Raw genomic sequence first — 21,870 nt, 5'->3', positions numbered from 1 at the left:
CCCTAAAACAGAATCCAAACACAAAATGAACAATCGATCAACAACAGAAATGAAACTAGAGTAGCAAATGGCAATAAACTCTGAAAGAAACACTAGACTACGGAAAACTAGAACTAAAACAGAAACTAAAAGTGTTTAAACTCCTCTGGGTGATGCAAACTCAAACGGGAAAGACTGCTGCGAAGATCTAGGTCATTCCTTCCTTGGTGTGAAAGAAGAGATGACTGCTAACCGATGATTCCTTCCGCTTCTGACTGCTTCCTACTCCATGCTACGAAATATGAGTGAACTTTTGTGACTGATGATGATGAGATTGATGATGATCCTCTCGAGTACTCTCTCCTTATTTATAGGACAAATGTTGGGCCCAAATCCCTAGGGTAAGCCCATCTTGTTTTTGACCATTGTATCCTTCTGAGATGGTTTTATCTTTTCTCTCTCTTGTGAACTGGATCAGTTTGTTGGCGCAGCAGATCAACTTGGCCTGATTTCCAATCGTTTGTGCTCCTTTTCTCGAGTTGATCAAGTTGTTGCTCCGCCTGTCTTTTTCTTCGTTTTACTGCCTCTGCACACTTAAATTCACCATACTTTTCGCACATTATCAGCCATGTTAGTGAAATAAACCTTATAAAATCATGCTTGTAACGAGCCCTATCAACTTCACATGACAGAAACTTGAAGGGGAGAAAAGAACAGGAACAACAACTCGTTCATCCACTAATCTGCATCATGTACAAACGGTATACACCTCCCTCTCCCAAATCTGACTTTTACTGCTGCACTCATACATCCTACACCACCCATTATCAATCTGTTATCAATCTTCTAATCGATTAAATAGAACAACCTGAGCGGAAACCAAATCAAAGGACAAACTTTTAAAGATCGAAAATTATTAACTTACCTGCGGGGTTAATCGGGATTTCTCGGGGAATTCTCAGAGCTCCGATGCAAAGGCTGCTGCTGCGTCAATCGAGGACAGCGGAGTTCACAGATTATACAATGGCGAGCGCGGCGTCGATACTTGCACAGCGATGAATTTTGTTTGTATAGAAATCGGTAGATATAGTCATTCTTATTCACTGATTAGTGTACAAAGATTATACCTCTTAATAGGCTACCTCTACACAATATATATGGTAAACTTAATTTACATTAATGATATTCTATCTGTGGTAAAAGATCCTTGCATATCAATTACGTATCATACTCCTGATTTCATTCCTAACTTCCCCTGAAGTTAAGTAACGGGATTCCCGATACTCAACTTGCATAATACTTCTCGGAATGACTTTGAGTTCAAAGCCTTTGTCAAAATATCAGCCAGTTGGTCTTTAGATTTAACATACTGCATCTCCACCACCTTAGCTTCAATGTTTTCCTTGATGAAGTTCCTATCTACTTCCACATGTTTGGTTCGATCATGCTGAACGGGATTTTCAGATATACTGATCGCTGCCTTGTTATCACAGAAAAGCCTACATGGTTGTGTAGGCCGAAGATCCACCTCTGTCATGAGTCTCCTTAGCCATAATATCTCTGTAAACCCACTTTTGATTCCTCAGAATTCTGCCTCTGCACTAGATAGTGTCACCACTTTCTGCTTCTTACTTCTCCACGTCACAAGATTACCTCCCACAAAGGTAAAATATCCGGCAGATGATTTTCTGTCACCAATCAGCATCAGTGAAACCATGAACCTCCATGTGACCATGTTTTTCAAACATAAGTTCATGTTCAGCCGTTCCTTTCAAGTATCGAACTATCCGTAGAGCCACCTCCCAATGTTCTTCTTGTGGTGCATGCATGAACTGACTTACTACTCCCATTGCATAGGCAATGTCTGGCCTTGTGTGGGATAGATAGATCAGTTTCCCGTCTAATCTCTGATATCTCCCCCTATCCTCCTGTCTTACTTCTTCCTTCAATTTTAGCTCATGATTTTGAACTATTGGGGTGTCTGCTGGCTTGCAATCTACCATCCCAATCTCGGCCAACAAGTCAAGTATATATTTCCTCTGATTTATGAAGATGCCCTTCTTTGACCGTAGTACCTCTATCCCCAGAAAGTACTTGAGTAGTCCCAATTCCTTCATCTCGAATTCTCAAAACAATTTCTTTCTCAACTCGCCAATTTTTTCTTCGTCATCTCCTTTAATGATCATATCATCTACATATATAATGAGACATGTGATCTTACCCCCTTTCTTCTTGAGGAACAGAGTATGATCTGAATTGCTCTGCTTGTACCCATATTTCTTCATTACTTTAGTGAACCTTCCGAACCATGCCCGTGGGGACTGTTTCAATCTGTAAAGCGTCTTCTTCAATTGGCAGACTTCACCACCTTGGAACTCTTATGTGAACCCAGGAGGGGTTCCATAAAGACAGGTTTTGGAAACTCTCCATGGAGGAAGGCATTAGTCACATCAAACTGATGAAGTGGCCAATCCTTATTAGCTGCAATGGAGAAGAGCACTCTCACAGTGTTAATCTTGGCTACCGGGGAGAATGTTTCAGCATAATCCATGCCATACGTATGAGTATATCCCTTTGCTACAAGCCGGGCTTTATACCTCTCTATCGTGCCATCTGGCCTTCTCTTGATCGTGAACACCCATCTGCACCCAACAATTTTTACTCCTTCAGGAAGCTTGCCTTTCACCCACGTGTTATTTTTCATCAAAGCCTTCATTTCAGTAAACATAGCTTCTCTCTAGTGTTTATGTCTCATTGCTTCCTCGGCCGTCTGTGGAATTTCTTCCTCCTCATACAATGCAGCCGCAAATGCTCTCGCCATTTTAGTCAAATTTCCTTGCACGAAGTTCTCCACTCCGTATCAGCTTTTCTTCCCTATCTTCTCAGGGGAGTATCTTTTTTGGCGGTATCCCCCTTGTACTCCGATGTGGGAGTATATACCGTCCATTATCTCCATCGTTGCCATTTTCCTCCACTAGAGGTTCTGTTTCAATTGGGTCAGTGGAAATAGGTACAGAAGCATGTTCTGAGTCAGGGATTACCTCGGATATCGTCGGAGGGGGACTCTGGGTTAGTGGTTGAGATGACTCTTGTGGTAAGACTTGCTCGGCGGTAGTGACAACTGGTTCTGTTAGATCCTCAATCGAAGAGCTTGATAATGTCACAATCCAACTTAGATAGTCAAAAGTACTACCTGGATCACTCTCCCCCTGACTACTAATGTGGGTTTGGTAAAAGAAATCGGTTTCTAAAAAATTACAGTTCATAGTGGTGATGACTTTTTTTGGTGTGAGGGTCAAAACATCGATATCCCTTCTGGTTTAACCCATACCCCACAAAGACACATTTGGTTGCACATGGGGATAGTTTGGTTCTTTCATGTTTGGGGATATGAACATAAACGGTACAGCCGAAGACTTTTGGTGAGAGGTTGAGATGATCGGGGATTTTGGCTAATTTGGACAAGGTATCAAGGGGGGTTTTTAAGCGGAGGATTTTAGTAAGGAGGCGGTTCATGAGGTAGATAGAGGTGGCTACTGCTTCGGGCCAGAAAGATTTCGGGACTTTGGATTCAATCATCAAGGCTCGGGTCATTTCTAGGATCGTCCTATTTTTCCTTTCGGCTACCCCATTTTGTTCAGGTGTATAAGGGCATGAAGTTTTGTGGATTATACATTTTTCTTTACAGAATTGGATCATGGCATTATTCACAGATTCCCTCCCATTATCAGATCTAAGAATTTAATAGTAGTGTGGAACTGTGTTTGGATAAGTTTGAGAAATGAGACAAATCTATCAAAAACTTCAGACTTATGTTTCAAGAAATAAACCCATGTCATCCTAGTGCAATCATCAACAAATATCACAAAATATCTAAAACCATTTCCACCCACAATTGGAGCAGGACCCCACACATCAGAATGTACTAGAGAAAACATGGAATTCATTTGAGTATTCGTAGGTTTGAAAGACTGTCTGTGGCTCTTGGCCAAAACATAAGTTTCACAAGAAAAATCAGCAGGAATAGAAAGGTTCGGATAAAGAAGTTTAAAATAACCAGGGGAGGGGTGTCCTAGTCTTCGGTGCCAAAGCCAAGTTTCTTGTTTCGTGGACCCGTGAGCCAGCATCGCACTACCATGTTGAGCTATCTCGTCCACGTAGTAGAGTCCTTGCTTCTCAGTGCCACGCCTAAGAATCCTCCTCGTCTGAATATCCTGCAAGATACAAAAGTCGGGGTGCGTTAGGAGTGTGCTGTTTAATTCCTTGGTAACATGACTAATAGACATCAGTCGTTGAGACAAACTAGGGACATATAGGCAGCTCGTAAGACGAAGAGTAGGAGATATCTGAATAGTTCCAGATCGTACAACTGTAATCAGTTCCCCATTCGCAGTTCTAATAAAGGATTTATCAGCTTCACAACATAGATCAACAAAATCATTTTTCTCCGGAGTTATAGTATCGGTTGCCCCATAATCAAAAATCCATCCCTTCGTATGTGTATCAGCCATGTTTTCAACACGAAATGCAGCGGAAATATTTTGTAAGGGTGCAAAAGGGTTTTCTGACACATAATCACAAGTATTGGGGTTTATTTGAGATTTCTAGAAACGTTTGGGGTCAGTTTTATATTTTAGCAGGTCAGGGGGACGGTATTTAATATGGTGGGGTCTTTTTTCTAATATTTCAAACTTTGGGGGTTTAAAATATGAGATAAAAGAATTATTAGGGTTTGGTTTAAAACCAAAACCTTTACCTCATTGTTGCGCGGCCGCCATTCCTGCGCCGATCCCGGTCGTCCATTCGACGAGGTTTCCGGCACCTCGTACGCTGCCGCCACCGGATTGACCATATTGGCGGTTTCCGACATCTGCCTGTCGGAGCTGCCCCTCACTACTTACTCCAACAGCGAATTTCACCTGCGCCGACGCAGCCCTTGCCTTCTGCCGCACCTCCCACCACTCAGGATACCCCAATCATTTAAAGGAAGTCTCCCATGTGTGATTTTGTTTTCCACAGTGGGAGCACCACAATTTAGAGGTGTCGGGACGGTGATTCCCTGGTCGGCTGGTGGCTGTGGTGGCTGCAGGGCGCTGTGGTCACACACTCGACATACCAACTTCTCTGTGGGATCGACCCCGAACTTGCCGCTTTACTGTTAAAGTTGTGCGAAATTGGGAGTTGTAAATTACTTTGGTAGGAAAAACGAGCGAAAGCAAAGTCGACTCGATCAAGTGGCAACGACATTTGCTAACTGATCCAACCGGTTCAGTTATCTCTCCATATAACTTGGTCCGAATATTTGCACATTTTGATTCGTTTCAAAACCCGATCAAAATGGCGCCGCTGCCGGGGAAGCATGGTGTTATTTCACGTTTGTGCGTAGTGCGTAGGAGTAAATAGTTTTATTTCTTTCTTTTCTTATTTGTTTTTACTGCTGTTAATGAGAAGGTACCAACACGGTGGACACTGGAATCATCACTTTCTATACAAAAACTCTAACGTTCAGTGGAGAGTCCAGGAAGCCGGCGTCGTTACCACTCGTTACAGAGCCGCATTAGAAGCAGCAGCAGCCGCTGATCAACTGACCAGCGAAGAAGAAGGAGAGCAGAATACACAACCACTATCACCTAAACAAGAAGAAGCAGAAATGGCCCTCACCGACAAAGATTCTGGAATCGGCTCTCTGCACGCTCATGATGGAAGGGAGCCCACACATGCCATTGCCGCTACTCCCGGGAGGCGGACCATCGGAATCAAATCAGGAGTACTGGCCGTTTTGTCCCACTTTTACGGTCTCTCAAAAGAATGTCCGTACGCTTTCCTGGAGGAGTTCTGCCGATACTGTGATATTCAGCCCGTTCCGGCTGGATCCACATCCGAAGATTACAGGCTCAAAGCTATTCCCTTCGTTTTGAAGGGCGACCCGGGTGTCTGGCTGTCTAGACTGCCAGAAGGATCCATCAGAACCTGGGCCGAATTCCGCATGATATTTCTTGATCGCTTCTTTCCAGCATCGAAAACAAGTGCCCTTAAGCGGGAGATTACGGAAACCAGACAGGAGTACGATGAGCCCCTCGGCCAATACTGGGATAGATTCCAAGGGCTGCTTCAAGCATGCCCTAATCACAAACTAGGGGAGCGGGAGATCTACTCAATTTTTTATGGCGGACTTACGGTGGACAGCAAGAATGACCTCAACCTCGCAGCTCAAGGGGATTTCTCTAAAACCCCTTTTAGCCAAGCCAAAAATATTCTGGAGAGGCTGATTGAGGCCAAACGGTCGTACGAAACATCTCGAGGGCAGTACAGGAGAGGAGCAGTGCGTGCAGCAGAGGCGCGCAATGATGAAAAGCTAGATGCTCGTTTCGAGCAAATGGAGAAAAGGCTGCTGGAAGCAGTGGAGAAAGCCAGGCCGCCTCCACCACCTGCACCGAAAGAACCACAGTTCGCGCCGCAGCCATCGCCGCCAGAAGAACATCATTATTACTACTGTGAATCCCCCCCTGAAATAGAGCAAGTAAATGCCGTAGGTTATTGGAATGCAAATGGCAACTGGATTCAGGGAAAGCAAAGAGACGCTCCCTGGAGGGACCACCCCAACTTCAGATGGACTGTTCAGAATCAAAGCCAACCACCCCCACCCTCGACACAGCAGGTGCAACCCTCCGACGGGCAGCCCAACTGGCCTGCTCGAATCCAGGAGAGACCGAACACTGGAGGGAACAGAATGCAGGGAGGTCAGGCAGGATGGTCAAGTGGACCTCAAGGAAATTGGTCAAGTGGAGGACAGCCTAACTGGTCAAGCCGACAACAGGAAGGAGATTGGGGATACCAACACCAGATCCCTCAGTATGGTAACCAAGGAAGGCAGCCAAGCACTCAAATGGTGAATTATGTTCCACCGTATTCAAGAGGAAACCAGCAAGGGAACCAACAGAACTACTTCCCCCAGAACCAGGCAGAGCAGTATGGACCTTCCGGCTACTATCAGCAAGGCCATGGAGGAGGTCGTTTTAATCAAAGATACAACAAGCAGAAAAATGAAGGTCCCGGAGATGTGATGATCCCGCATCAGTCCCAAGATGCAATGCGAGAGATTCAAGAAGCTCAAAAAGAACAGAGGGCTGCACTCGATATGCTCACTAAGCAGCTATCTCAGGTGGTCATGTCACTGGGCGAACTAAGAGGGAATGAAGGAAAGATTTCTGCTACAGTGCAGCCACCTACGGGGCGAGAGAATGTAAATGCTGTTGCTCTAAAAATGGAAGGGGTTTATCCAAGCTCAACGGCGAGTTTTCCAGCACCCAGACACAATCATAAGGAAAGGTTCGAACCCATCCCTCTTGATCAAGTCACCAAAGAAAGGGAGTCTAGCAACCGTGAACAGGTTGCTGAGAAAGAGAAGATGGTCGAAGCGGAAAAGGTGACCGGTGATATCCAAACTAGTGATCTCCCACCAAAGAAGACTGACCCTGGGGTATTTACACTTCCGATCTCCATCAGAGACGTTCTAAGTGAGCAAGCAATGTGCGACCTAGGAGCTTCCATCAATGTCATGCCATATTCTATGTATAAAAAGCTGGGTGAGCCAAAATTATCCCAAACCGACCTAGAGATACAACTAGCAGATGGGTCTTGTATTTATCCCGAGGGAGTCTTGGAGAATGAGATCGTCAGGGTGGACAAATTTATGTACCCCGTCGACTTCTTTGTTGTAAAAATGACTGAGCCGGGAGCGGATGAATCTGTTGGAATCCTTTTAGGGAGACCTTTCCTATCTACAGCTAGCACAGTCATTGACGTCCGCCATGGGACGATGAATTTGGAATTTAATGGAGAACGACTTACCATCAACATCAACAACACTGCAAGAAAGCCACAGGATAGTGAGAGCATACAGTCGGTAGAGACTGTCAAACCTCTGGAACAGAAGTATCTGGAAAAGGAACTCTCCTCAGAGTCCACTGATGATGAAAAGCTTAAGAGGGAAGCAGCTGACTGGTTCGAGGAAACAGTAACTTGGGAAATGGATGATGAAACCATCGAGAGGGCAATTATGGATTTCTGTAAACCTTCACAACCTGCCAAGTCGGAAGAGGGCGCTCTTCTGGTAAAGGTCGAAAAACCAACTGCCCAAGCCGCCCCATTGAAAGGAATGCGAAAAGGGAACCTTCCACTTACGGAGCAACTATTGCCATTTCCTAAATCATCAGATACCTTCCAGGACCTGCCCGACCCGCCGTATCAGAAAATAGCCGAATCAAATAGGCAAGGACAAGGAGGACAGTTGACAAAAGAATTGAGGCAGGGGGGAGAAAAAGTCAAGTGGAAAATAGCAGACCTTATGGAGATGAACCCGAATCGGTGCATACATCCAGCCACAGTAGAAGAGGGAGCGACCGACCTCTCCTCGGAAAAGAAAGAGCCCATCGGTGAACAGAAGAAGCTACCATCCCCATGTCAAATCAAACTGATATCCAGGAAGCAGAATTTGGAATGGGCAGACCCTCATACCACCATGGCGACACACACACCGGAGGCAAGCATGCACAAGGGAGACCCCCCCTATAGAGACAAGACCGAAGCAGGAATAGTGGAAGAAATTCCGCTAACCCTGCCCAATCTTGCCCAGTGAGCAGGTATAGGGAGCGATTGCATGTCCTGGGGTAGTCTGCTTGATCAAGGAACACAAATCTAAATTATCGGTCTGATCAAGTGACATCCTAAGGACACCAATCATTCCCTTGATAGTATAGTGTAAATATTTTAATATGCTTTTCTTTTATTTATTTCTTAGAAAATTAAAAGACGGGAGTGAAGGCGGGAAACTGACCAAGTTGAATTAGGTTTACATCTGGGTTTGTTTGTCTGCTTGATCAGCACAATGTGAGTTAACCAATGGCCGCAGTAAGTTAATTGATCAGGGACAGGTGGTGATAGGGCACATGAAGTCATTAGGGGAGGTGTCAGGCTGCGCCAACTGTCGCAATAAAGGGACGTCCTAAGGAGAGGGAGAAAGCGTATCAGAGAAGCTAAACCAGCTGGCACTCTGAAAAGGCGCGCTAGTATGTGAACAGTCGCAGGGATCTCAACCGTCAGAGATCCCAGCAGTCGTAGAATCAGAATAATAGGCAGATCTCAGAGCCATATTTTACTTTCCACCAAAAGCGACTACAGTGCATACCCTTTTACTATCCCTCGCCGATCCAAAATTCCAAACCTTTGCCTAGAACATCTTCTCCACCAGTATTCATCACCATTGTAATCAAAGATGTTGATCAAAGAAATTCCCACTACCCCATCATCTCCCAGAACAGGCGCCGACGGTGGCAACCGGGAAACTTCATCCCGGGTTCGTCAAGAAAATCCTAATCCCTCTACACCGACCACCGCTCCCCTGCTAACCAGCACAGTCACCCCACACCCAGAAGTAGATGAGGAGACCTTACGGCATCTCGACAAGATCCTCAGAAGTATACCCCGCGAGTTGGACGATGCAGCAGCATATGCAGAACTCAAATCTACACTTGGGATTTCCCGACCTAAAGCTAAAGCTTCGTCCTCTAAGACAAAAATCCTTCCTAGTTCTCCCACATCACCTCCACCATCTACCGTCCAACCTTCGCCACCATCTCCTCCCAAAGCCACATCTCCTGTTCAAACTTTACCCCTGTCCCCTCTTCCTAGCCCTCCTATATCACCTTCACCTACGATCAACCTTCCTAGCTCTCCTACATCACCCCCACCATCCCCCGTCCAACCTTCACCTTCATCCCCGACCCAGCCGCAGTGAGTCTACCTCTGACGGAGAAGGACTGAGGGAGGACTATGGGCAGCCGTTCACTATGCCATCGCCAACAAGCGGTGGCGCCCCCACTTCAGTCCATGAATCGTAAGGAGGCAACAACGATGAAGAGGTGGGAGAATTCCGCCCATTGTTCGACTATGGAGAGATGGGAAGAGAGGAGGAGGAGCCACTGCGCCGTCACACAAGGCAAATGACAATGGACAAGCTCTTGGAGGAAGCCGAAACCCTAAAAATCCCTGGAGGAAAAGAAATAATGGGGCAAAAATCTCGAACAATACGAGGGTTGGTGGATGAGGAGGAGCCTCAAATCCAGGATGTTGGAAAAGAGAAGGAGGCTGCTGAGGGCAACCTGGCAAGGAAAGAGAGAAAGAGCAAGGGAAAAGGAAACGCTGTTCCTATTCCCAAGAGAAGCCGCACCGCCGACGTAGGGGTCGTCATTACAGATCCTCCAGCAGCCGTTCCCTCACCATTAAGAGATGAGGGCAGTGATTCAGAAGGTCAGCAGTTGCGTTCGCCTCAAACATCCAGGAGGCAACAAGGGCAGTCTGCAACCTCTCCTTCTACCACTAACTCTTCGCGGTATGTGGTGTTGACCCCAGCTCTTCGCCAAAAAATGTTAGAATTCGATGATCCCAAAATGCAAAGGGAAGTTCACCAAAGAGTGACATTCCAAAAGAAGTTGAAGGCGGGGAAGATACTACATCAGCCGTCCCTGGAAAAGATAGAAATAAAGGAGAGGTTTTCTGCATACATCACCGGTATCGGTTTTGAGTGGTTGCTAGAGGTCGATGAGACACCTGTACCGGAGGACCAAGCCAAGGAATTTTTCACATCCTTCCGTTTCACCAGAAGCTCAGACCTGAACGACAAAAGTGTTTCTTTCAGGGTTTTTGGCCAGGAACAACTGATGAGCCTAAATGATTTCTCCATCCGGATGGGCCTCTATACAGAAAGCCTAATGGCCAATGGAGTTTGGGTTGGGCGCGATATCGGCCTTCCCCAGAAGAAGCCCGAATTCGATCAGCAGGCCATCTGGAAAGACATATGCGGTGGACGTGCTCCTACTTTCAGAGCCTCTGAATCCAGAGGACACCTTATTGCTGATCCAGCCCTTCGCCTAGCCCAAGTCTACCTGGCCTGTAATCTCCTCGGACAAGCCAATACGCTGGAAATCCTCACTTTAGCTGAGCTCTACTTCATATGGAGCATGAGAGAACGACGGAAAGTCCATCTTGGATTCTGGCTGGCTTATTCAATAAATCAAATGGCTACTCACGCTGCCCGCCACTTAAATGTCTGCCACCTCCTCGGGGCCTATCTGAGGAGAAACTGGACTGTGAAAAATATCGGACGCCCCATCCTTTGCCCCAGCCCTGAATTGTTTGACCTTGACTTCTTTGTTAGAATTCAGGTTTTAGAGAAAACGCAAGGAGGGAATTTCCAGTTTTACGCAGCAGGTCAGCGGGAGCAGCAAAGGAGTCAACCCCAGAAGAGGAGAAAGCTGGAAGAGACCTCAGAAGCCCTTGCCATTGGAGAAGAGGAGAATACACACCAAGTGCCTATAGCAAGAAGGGAGCAAGAGGAGGCTTCAAGCACTGACAACGAATGGAAGCTTCGAGTGGAACAGTCATTGATGCAGCTGGTGGAGAATTCAAATACCCAACTGGTCCTCTTGGCCAGGCTGTTAGGAACCACACAGGATCTGACCCCTACCAGACGACCACCACTTCACTCTACAAGCTCTCCCATATCTCAGCGCCCGTCATCCTCCAGGCCACTTTCAGCATCTCCCAGTATCGCCCCCAGGCAACCCTAAGTACAACCCCCTCCCCCCAAATCTCAGCTCAGTTTTAGTTTTTAGTTGTTTTTGGATATGTATAACTGATATTCCTTTTTGTTCTATCACACTTAGATCTGTTTTGAGTCTAAGTGTGAGAAGTATGCATATTCGTTTTGTTATGTTTTTGCCTGCTTTTGTCTATTTTTCTGTTTTTTTGTTTTTATGTTCTTGTTAGCATGTTTTGATTGTTGGCACTATCTCACACTTAGCCCAGTGTCTGGTCTAAGTGTGAGAAGTTTACCTTGTTTGTTGTTGTGCCGTTGCATGTGCCTAACCCTTCTTTCCACTGCATCCAGTCCCTCGAGGACGAGTTCATATGCAGTGGGGAGGGGGGATGGGTTAGTTACAGTAGAATCATACATGCCCAAAATTTTTCAAAAATTAAAAATTTTAGTTAAGTAATAAATAGGCAATATGCATGAAATTGGATAAATGGAAGATTTGATTACTTTTTGGAAGAGTTAGAAAAAGGAGTCAATATGCTTACATGTAAAAACTTGATTGCAAAAACTTGATAAGTTTGAACGACGCAAGTATGAGGGAAACGCTCAATTTTTAAACCAACTGTGAAGCCTCTCTATATGTGAGTTATAAGCCAAAAGTAGAACACTTTCTACTATGTTACACAGAAAAAGATTTACGAGAGGCTGACTTTTAGTATTGAGATGAAAATTGCACAAAGTAGTAATGACTAAAGGCATTAGGACTGAGCCAGTTGAGCCGTTTCTTCCTTCATTCCACGAACCCGCCTCATTAATCAAGGCACCCCTTAGTTAGCCATGTTGAGCCCAAACACTCCTACCCGTTCTTTGAAGCCTTAGAACCAAAATTCAAGTTTCATATAACATGGAAAAAAGGGTCAAGGAAATGAAGTTTTTCAAGGGAAACAGAAAGGGGATAGCAATAAAATAGTCAAAACAAAAGGGTGATCGGGTTGATCAAGTCAGACAGTCAAGTCAAAAAAAAAAGTTTGGGAAAAAGAAGGGACAGGAAAAAGTTGTAACCTGACCTTGAAAATCGAAAGCCAAAAGTTTGAAAAGGCTAAAGGTCGAAAAATTGACCAAGTAAAGTATCCAGTAGGAAAATAACTATCCCATCTTGACCCAGCTAGTTCAGTCAAATCCTTGGTCCTTAACTCATGTGATTCATTTTACAGTTTAAACTTTTATTTTTAAAACTTAGAACCCCTAGGACCCTACCCTAATACGTTACTACCCCTTAAGCCCCGTTACGACCAAAACAAAGACCTTAAGGAACTATCTTGTGCAGTCCGATTCGAAGTATTAAATTTGTGGCAATACCGAGTGAACAGTCCTAACATCTCTGGTGAAAAATGAGTGACTGAGTGAATCCAACAGTGGTTTGAAATTGAGCAATCTTGACAAGCTGACACCTTGATCAAGCCAACGCGAAAGAGAAGAAACATAAGCTACTGGCAAATGGATTGACCTCGACCTCGGGTATGATTGTTGGAAATTTATTCGGTCTAATGCATATGTATGTTTTTGTTTTGAGTCTTGTTTTTCTTTTCGTCTTTTTACCTTCTTGAAATGAGCAAACCATGCCTGAAATTTGCCTTATCTTTTCTGTTCTTTTCTTTTTTCTTTTATACTTGAGGACAAGTATGTTTTAAGTGTGAGCAGTTTGATAAGGCCTATTTCATGCATTGGTTTATGGGAAAAATGTATACTACTTGATCGGTTTATCGCGCAAAATGAGTGTTAATTGTGCAGAAATGCCGCTTGACCAAGGCAACAAGGCCAAACTGATCAAGCAAGTACAATCGGCGAAAAAGGCCAAAAAATCGGGGGAGTTGAGCAAGGGGAGGACTCAAGCAGTTAGGCGGGGACCACTGGCTGCCAGAAGAAGGACATATGAGGAATGACCTGGATGTGGCGCACCATTCTGTTATCAAGGACAACGTTCTAGAAGGGGACACGTGCTGGAATATGAGACGCAAGGACGAAGCTGAGTCACGAAGTTGTTACTGAAAAGCGTCGTCATTCTAGAAGAACAGCACGTAGCAATCAATGAGTCGTTCATTCTCTGCATGAGCGAATATTCCTTATCAAGATCGTTATCCAGCTGGGAGTCGAAGACGAGCCTATAAATAGAGGACATGCCACCACAAGAAAATCATCCGCTCATTTACTTTCTGTCTAGTTTAGCTTAGTTATCTAGCTTAGTTTAGTTTAGCTCTCTAGTTTAGTTCAGTTCTCTAGCTTAGTTAAAATCTCTAGATAGCTTAGTTAGAAGGGCGACCGAAGGGAGCGCTGCAGAATACTTCATTTCTGTTAGCGTAATCTTAAGTCTCCCGCCGAGATTCTTCTCGGTTTTTACCGCTTTCTTAGTTTTCGAAGTGTTAGTTTAGTTTAATTTCCAGTAGTTAGCTTAGTTTAAATTTCACGCTTTGCTGTACTTTCCAAGTTTTAGTTTAATCCTAGTGCTTTCGTTTTAATCCTAGCATTTACTATTTCGTTTCGCCTGCAACTCACTTGATCAAGTAGTTAAATTTACCTTGTGCAAGTTAGATAGTTTAAATTCTACCTAGAGTAAAATCAGTAGTTAAAACTCCCAAGTTAAAGCGTGGCAGCAGCCAAAACGCCCCTGTTCACTACTCACACACTCGACATACCAACTTCTCTGTGGGATCGACCCCGAACTTGCTGCTTTACTGTTAAAGTTGTGTGAAATTGGGAGTTGTAAATTACTGTGGTAGGAAAAACGAGCGAAAGCAAAGTCGACTCGATCAAGTGGCAACGACATTTGCTAACTGATCCAACCGGTTCAGTTATCTCTCCATATAACTTGGTCCGAATATTTGCACATTTCGATTAGTTTCAAAACCCTATCACTATGGTTTCACTCTTGTGATGTGTGTTTTTGTCAAGCCTCCTTCATCCCTTTATATAGAGTTTGTGTGGGCTAGGTTAGGGATCTATGCGGCTTGGATTGGGCCTCGCTCATTGGACCTTCTTTACTAATTAAATTATAACCCATAATTCAATATAAGGCCAATGAAATATTTCTTGTGCCACTATCGAAGAAATATTGACCGCCCATCCAATCCGTGATTACAAGCAATCCGGGTTAACCTCTTTAATATATTATTTCCCGTGTCTAAGACTTTCTATATCCATTAATTAATTTGTAGTCTGCTATGGACTTTAAATTAATCAATATCTTTTATTTCCAAGAGTTTGTCTAGTACGAGAAGTATATTAAAATATACTTTGCATTTTCCATTATTCTTGGATAAAATCCAAACCGGTCGGGTTTCCGAATAATAGAACTTTTCTCGAACACCTCTTGGGGATATAGTCATATCACGCGGGCACACGATTCATTGTAATAATAAAACTGACACCATACTAGTTATCAATTACTACTGCCCAAGATATTAGGAATATTGGGTTATGAAAAACCCACACCTACTGATAAGTCAAAGCAGCGTATGATCGAATAACGTGTGTCCTATATTATTACAAAGATTAAGAAATATTAAATCTCCAAGACATCGTCTTACAGTAGATAGCAATAAAGACGTGTCTATTATTTAGATCCTTTCAATGCTATACCACACCAGTGTCACTAGTCATTCTCAAGGTAAAGACAACTTTCGGATGGACACTGCAACCTTTCGCGATAGGTAGCCAAAGCCTATCTAGGTTGTGAAAAAGTTTTACTTCTACAAGGTACCGACCGGGCCACCTACTGTGATGACCTGTTCCACGACCCAACCTTCAATGTAGAAGACTTAGACTAGGGCTTTAATTATATAATTTAATATATAATTAAATACGGTCAATACCCATTAAAGTAAAATACACAGTGTGAAGAAAACATTTATTATTCTCATTAAATGAGTAGAGTTTACAATATACAAGCAATTTATCAAATTCATAATAAACTCGAAAAATTCTTTTTAGTATATATGTTCCAACAATCTCCCACTTATACTCAAAATATGCTTTCGAGTATACTACTGTCAATTTTCTTCAATTTCTCCCACTTATAGAGAAAGCAGGTATGAGTCTTTAATGCATCTAACACCTATGCCTTCCATATGACGATTGAACGTCCCACGCGATAGGGCTTTCGTGAACGGATCAGCAAGGTTGTTTTCTGTTGCAATCTTGACTAATTGTATGTCACCTATCTGTACAATCTCCCGAATGATATGATATTTCCTTTCTATGTGTTTACTTGCCTTATGGGACCGTGGTTCCTTTGAGTTCGCAACAGCTCCAGAGTTATCACAATAGACCGTGATGCTCTTTGGCAAACTCTGAATCACTCCCAACTACTTGATAAAGTTCTTGAGCCATACAGCCTCTTTTACAGCTTCAGAAGCAGCTACATATTCGGCTTCCATGGTTGAGTCTGCAATGCATTTCTGCTTTGCACTCTTCCATATAACGGCTCCACCTCCCAAGGTGAACACATAACCAGAAGTAGACTTCCTCGAATCACGATCAGATTGAAAATCTGAATCCGTGTACCCCATAGGACATAGATCAGATGCCTTGTAAACTAGAACAAACTCTTTAGTCCTTTTCAGGTACTTGAGTATATTCTTTACTACAGTCCAATGTCCTTGGCCAGGGTTTGACTGATACCTAGCCACCATGCCTACGGCAAAGCATATATCAGGTCGCGTACACAACATAGCATACATGAGACTTCCGACTGCCGAAGCATATGGAACCCTTTTCATGTCCTCTATCTCTGCGGGTGTCTTAGGACACATCTTCTTAGATAGATGAATTCCATGTCTAAAGGGAACAAAGCCCTTCTTGGAATTTTCCATGCTAAAGCGTTGTAGTACGGTGTCGATGTAGGACTCTTGGGATAAGTACAACATTATTTTCTTGCGATCTTTAATCACTTTGATTCCTAGAATGTGTCCCGCATCTCCCAAGTCTTTCATCTCAAACTGGGTAGACAACCAGTTTCTTACGGACGACAACATCTTGTTATTGTTTCCAATTAGCAAAATGTCATTCACGTAAAGTACCAAGAATACCACATTTGCACCTTCAACTTTCTTATACACGCAGCTCTCTTCTGGGCACTGATCAAAACCAAATGATTTAACAGTTTTATCGAAGCACATATTCCATGCTCTGGATGCTTGCTTGAGTCCATAAATGGATTTCTTAAGCTTCCAGACCATGTGCTACTTGCCCTTAACCTCATAGCCCTCGGGTTGTTTCATGTAAATGGTTTCCTCAAGACTGCCATGCAAGAAAGCGGTCTTGACATCCATTTGCCATACTTCCCAGTCCATGTAGGCTGCGATGGATAAAAGGATTCAAATTGACTTAAGCATAGCAACGGGTGAGAAGGTCTCATCATAATCGATGCCTTCTCTCTGGGTATAACCTTTTGCCACTAATCTAGCTTTAAACAATTTCACCTTTTCATCCGGACCTCGTTTACGTTTGAATACCCACTTACTCCCAATGGCAATGCAGCCTTTGGGCAGGTTTTCAAGGTCGTAAACGTCCTTATCCTCCATTGATTGTAATTCAGAATCCATTTCCTCAATCCAGTTGTGGCCATCCAAATCATCCACTGCCTCTTTGTAGTTCCAAGGGTCAGGTTCTAGATGACCGGAAACAGAGTCAGAAGACTCTCCCAGACCAATCCACCTTTTTGGTTCCTTTGAAACCCTCCCACTACGATGGGGCTCAACAATCACAGGTGTAGAAGTTGTAACAGTTGATGCAATATTTTCTTGCGGAGTTTGTTCTTGTGTATTTGGAACGTTATCACCTCTCATTTCATCAAGAGTATTTGTACTTCTGGGTTTCTAATTCCTTATATATTCCTCTTCCAAGAACTTTGCATTTGTGCTTACAACACTTTGTTATCTTGAGGACTATAGAATTCATAGCCTTTAGTTCCTTTGGCATATCCCACAAACAAGCATACCTCAGTACGAGGATCCAACTTACTTGGATCTATAACTAGCACATGTGTTGGACAGCCCCATATCTTGAGATGTTCTAGGTTAGACTTGCATCCAGTCCATAACTCATGAGGTGTCTTAGGTGCTGACTTTGTAGGTAAGTTGTTGTAGGTATAGCACGTTGTTTCGAGTGCAAAGCCCCAAAGGAATTTTGGCAACTGAGCATAACACATCATTGACCGAACCATTTCAAAAAATGTTCGATTCCTCCTTTCTGCAACCCCATTTTGTTGAGGTGTGCCAAGAGCAGTCAATTGGGATTCAATCCCAGCTTCTGCCAAGTAGCCCAAAAACTCATCACCAAGGTATTCGCCTCCTCGATCAGATCGTAAGGCTTTTATAGTCTCACTATGACGCGTTTCTGCAAATGCCTTAAACTCTTTGAATTTCTCATAGGATTCTGATTTGCGTTGCATCAAATAGACTTGGGCTAATCTTGAATAATCATCAATAAAGGTGATGAAATATACAAAGCCTCCCATAGCTTGAATTTGGAATGGACCACACACGTCTGAGTGAATGAGATCTAGTACTTTCTTGGCTCTATTTCCTTTGATCTTAAAAGATCTTTTGGTCATCTTGCCTTCCAAGCAGGATTCGCAAGTTGGAAACGGGTCTGTGTTTAGTCTCTCAGTTGAGCCAAGGCTCGCCAACTTTTGGATCCTTCTCGGATTGGCATGCCCAAGCCTTAGATGCCATAAGTACATATCATTCACATCGCGTGAAGAAGTTTTTCTCTTGCGAGAAGCTGATATGTTATTCGACTCAACAAGATGATGCGTAGAGCGTATAGTATACAAGTTATTATCCATGATAGCTTGACCGATAAAATAATCATCTCTCCTTATAATGCAAGTATCATTGAAAGAAATAGAATATCCGTCAAAAACAAGTTTAGAAACCAAAATCAGGTTCCTTCTAAACGAAGGTATCAATAAAACATTGTTCAATACTAAAATTTTACTACTAGAGAAGCGAATATAAACAGCTCCCACTGTAATCGCTCCCACTCTAGTAGCATCCCCCAGATGGACAGTGATCTCGCCTTCACTTCGTTTCCTTGATTCCTGCAATAAGGCAGAATCGAAACATACATGATCAGTTGCTCCCGTATCTACTAACCATTGATGGGTAGAAACAGTTGCTAAGTGAGTTTCAAGAACAAGAGCTTGGTGTATACCTTGACCATTTGGACCTTTACCCTTTTTGGGGCAATCAGGCTTCCAATGTCCCTTTTCACCACACTTGAAACACTTGCCAATTTTCTTTGATTTAACCTTTTTCTTGCCCTTCTTTGCCTTCAACCCTTTGGCGACTTGCTCCTCCTTCCCATCCTTTCTTGGTCTATTGACCTTGAAACCGGAGGGGCGGTCAACTAACATAGCTTGCTTAGCTTGAGCATAAATGCTTTCAGCGTTCTGAAGCTCAGTTAGAAGCTCAGCCAAGTTTAGGTCTTGCTTAGTCATCTCATAGTTGACTTTGAACTGCTGAAAGCTTGCTGGAAGACTCTGGAGTATTATGTCCACTTGGGAATCCGAATCAATTGATCCTCCCAAAACCTCAATTTGATTGAGGTGGCGCATCATCTCAAGGACATGGTCCCTGACTGGTGTGCCCTCCTTCATAGTCTTATTCATGAGACTCCTGATCGCTAGTGATCTAGCAGATCGACTCTGAGTCCCAAAGAGGGATTGAAGGTTCTCCATGATCTCATAAGCAAACTGATAGGAATGATACTGATGTTGAAGCACATTTGACATAGAAGCCAAAATGTAACACTTCGCCATCTCATTTCCTTTCATCCATTTCTTATACACGGCCTTCTCTTCCTCAATAGCATTTTCAGCGGGTTTAGCGGGACAATCGGTGTCAAGCACAAACTTATAATCATAAGCGATGAGAACAATATCCAAATTACGTTTCCAGTCTACATAATTTGGACCCTCGAGTTTGTTTTCTTTCAAGATTACAGATAATGGATTGAGAGACATAATTGATATTGACTGAGAAAAATAAAAGGTATTCATCACACAACCATACATGATAAAAGAATGTAAAACCATAAAACATTCGAGAATCACAAATGCTATTAAAACGCTAAATAAACAAGTACCAAAGGATGCCATGGATTATTTAGATTTTAAAATATTTTTCTTGGTCACAATACCGACAGACAGAGACCATAAGAATGGCATGGCTGCCTAATATTGCCTAAGCTAGTACCATAATTCTAGTCCTCAAGAATCTTATCTTGCTTTGAATACTCCTCTAAAGAAAGGTCGCACGCAACTCAACAAGATTCTAAGACCATGGTTAACATCTTTTAAACAATGCTCACTTCTTGATAATATTGCTCCCACTGGACACGATATTACTTCAGAAATATGCCTTTCATTTAAAAGAACCATTTTAGTTATTCAAATATCCGCGAAATATGTAAACATCACTGACAACATAACTCCTCTAAACAAAGGTCGAGATGTCATCTAATTTACTTCACATTTGAATACCATCTATGGAGACCATATACAACATGACTGTTCGTAATTATCGCTTAGTCATTTTTAATAAAATGGTTTTCATTTGATTATCATGCAAGCAAATAATCATTTAACTCACATAAGATGTAAATCACATAGGCAAATAAATTTGCACACTTTGTCACATCACACATAATCAAATAAATAATTTGATTTTAAACCACTAAGTGTCTAAAACCAAATAATTAAAATAAATCACATTTTATCCTTTCCATGAACCATGGTACTCCGGATAAAAGGGATTAAATAAAATATATGCCCCATTTGACTTAATCAAATATCTAGGGCATAGAAATTAGGTCAAGACCACACATTGGGCCTTGCCTATTAATCGGGCTTCCTAAAACCCTAATTAGGGTTTCGCCTTAAAATAAAACAACTAGCCGCCATGGTCTTCATCGGAACCCACGCCGCCGTCGTCTTCACCTGGCCGTCTTGCTGCCGCCGAGCACCACCAACCGCAAACCGCTGCCTCGATCTGCGTGCGGTCAAACTGTAGGGGTCTCGACCGCCGCCAAGGCTGCGCGCCCAGCCGTCGCCGCCCAGCCGCCTGTTCGCCGCTAGCCGGGAGTCGTCGGGAGAACTGCTGCCACCGCTGCCGCGAGGGACAGCGGCTGCCGCCGCCCAGCCATCCGCCGAGGCGCCGCGGCTGCCACTGCTTCGAGTGCAGCAGCCGTCCGCCGCCCAGCCAGCCTCCCGCCACCGCCACCGTCGCTTAGATCTGCGCGCGGCCGAGCCTGCTAGAGTTTTGGCCGCCGCCTAGGCCTCCATCTCGTCGGCTTCGTCTTCGTCTTGTTTTATCCATTGTATTACATTTCTTTGTATTCTAACTATTACATATGTTTACAATACAAGGAAAAACAAATCTAATCTACCACGGTCAACCCCCGTGGGTTTACAATAAAACGAAGAACATCAAGATTCAACAATCACGCTATATCACAAGCATAAAAACAATCATCCATCACATTTTTCAAATATGTAGATCTACACGAGTGGAACACTATAGACATAGATCTAGAATAAACTATCATAGATCTACAATATTCTTAATCAAGAATGTTCTTATAGATCTAGAATATTCCATTTAATATAGATCTAGAATATGTTCTATAGATCTTGAAATACTCTATTGTAGATCAAGACATTCCTTATCAATTTTGAATAAAATTCATAGATCTAGAATGTTCTTTAGCCGATATAGAGTATTCACTTATAGATCTAAAATATTCTTCATTGATCCATGTAATTTTGAAAAAACAAGATTAAATCCACATAATCAGAGCCTAAAAGCATGTCTCTGATACCAATTGTTGGGGAAATCGTAGCGGAAATTACAAAATAAATAAATCCACAAAAGAATCTATTTAGGAGATTATGTGGACCGATTCAATTTCATGATTATGTAGAGACATATTATTGCGCAATTAATCACATAACTTTGAATTAAATTATGTCATTTAATACTTACAATAATGATTCTCCAAAGAATCAAAGTGGCTCGCTACTTCTCCACGTGTAAATCTTGATTCTTCAATGTGATTGCAAGACCAAGGATCTTCTAACCTATGACCCAACTCTAGATCTAAATTCCTTGTGGGAGGAATCTCTTAGAACTGTAGGGATCTTGAAGAAGAAGACAAGAACGCCAAGAACACACAAAAGACAATTTTCGACTTCCCTATAGAGAGAGGGGACCGAAAATATGATGTGTGGAGGCTAGGGT

General features: G+C 43.2%; 1 protein-coding gene across 1 annotated transcript; it reads left to right on the top strand.

Moving 5' to 3' along the window:
• Nucleotides 1-9,253: 9,253 nt before the first annotated feature.
• On the top strand, nucleotides 9,254-9,775 carry LOC121766986 (vegetative cell wall protein gp1-like). Its single transcript, XM_042163208.1, has one exon. It carries the CDS (start codon nucleotides 9,254-9,256, stop codon nucleotides 9,773-9,775), a length of 522 nt encoding a protein of 173 aa, XP_042019142.1.
• Nucleotides 9,776-21,870: the final 12,095 nt, after the last annotated feature.

The sequence above is a fragment of the Salvia splendens genome, chromosome 15, assembly GCF_004379255.2.
Source record: "Salvia splendens isolate huo1 chromosome 15, SspV2, whole genome shotgun sequence".
Classification (NCBI taxonomy): Eukaryota; Viridiplantae; Streptophyta; class Magnoliopsida; order Lamiales; family Lamiaceae; genus Salvia; species Salvia splendens.
The sequence above is the reverse complement of the archived record's forward strand: the minus strand, read 5'-3'. Positions and strand labels throughout refer to the sequence as shown.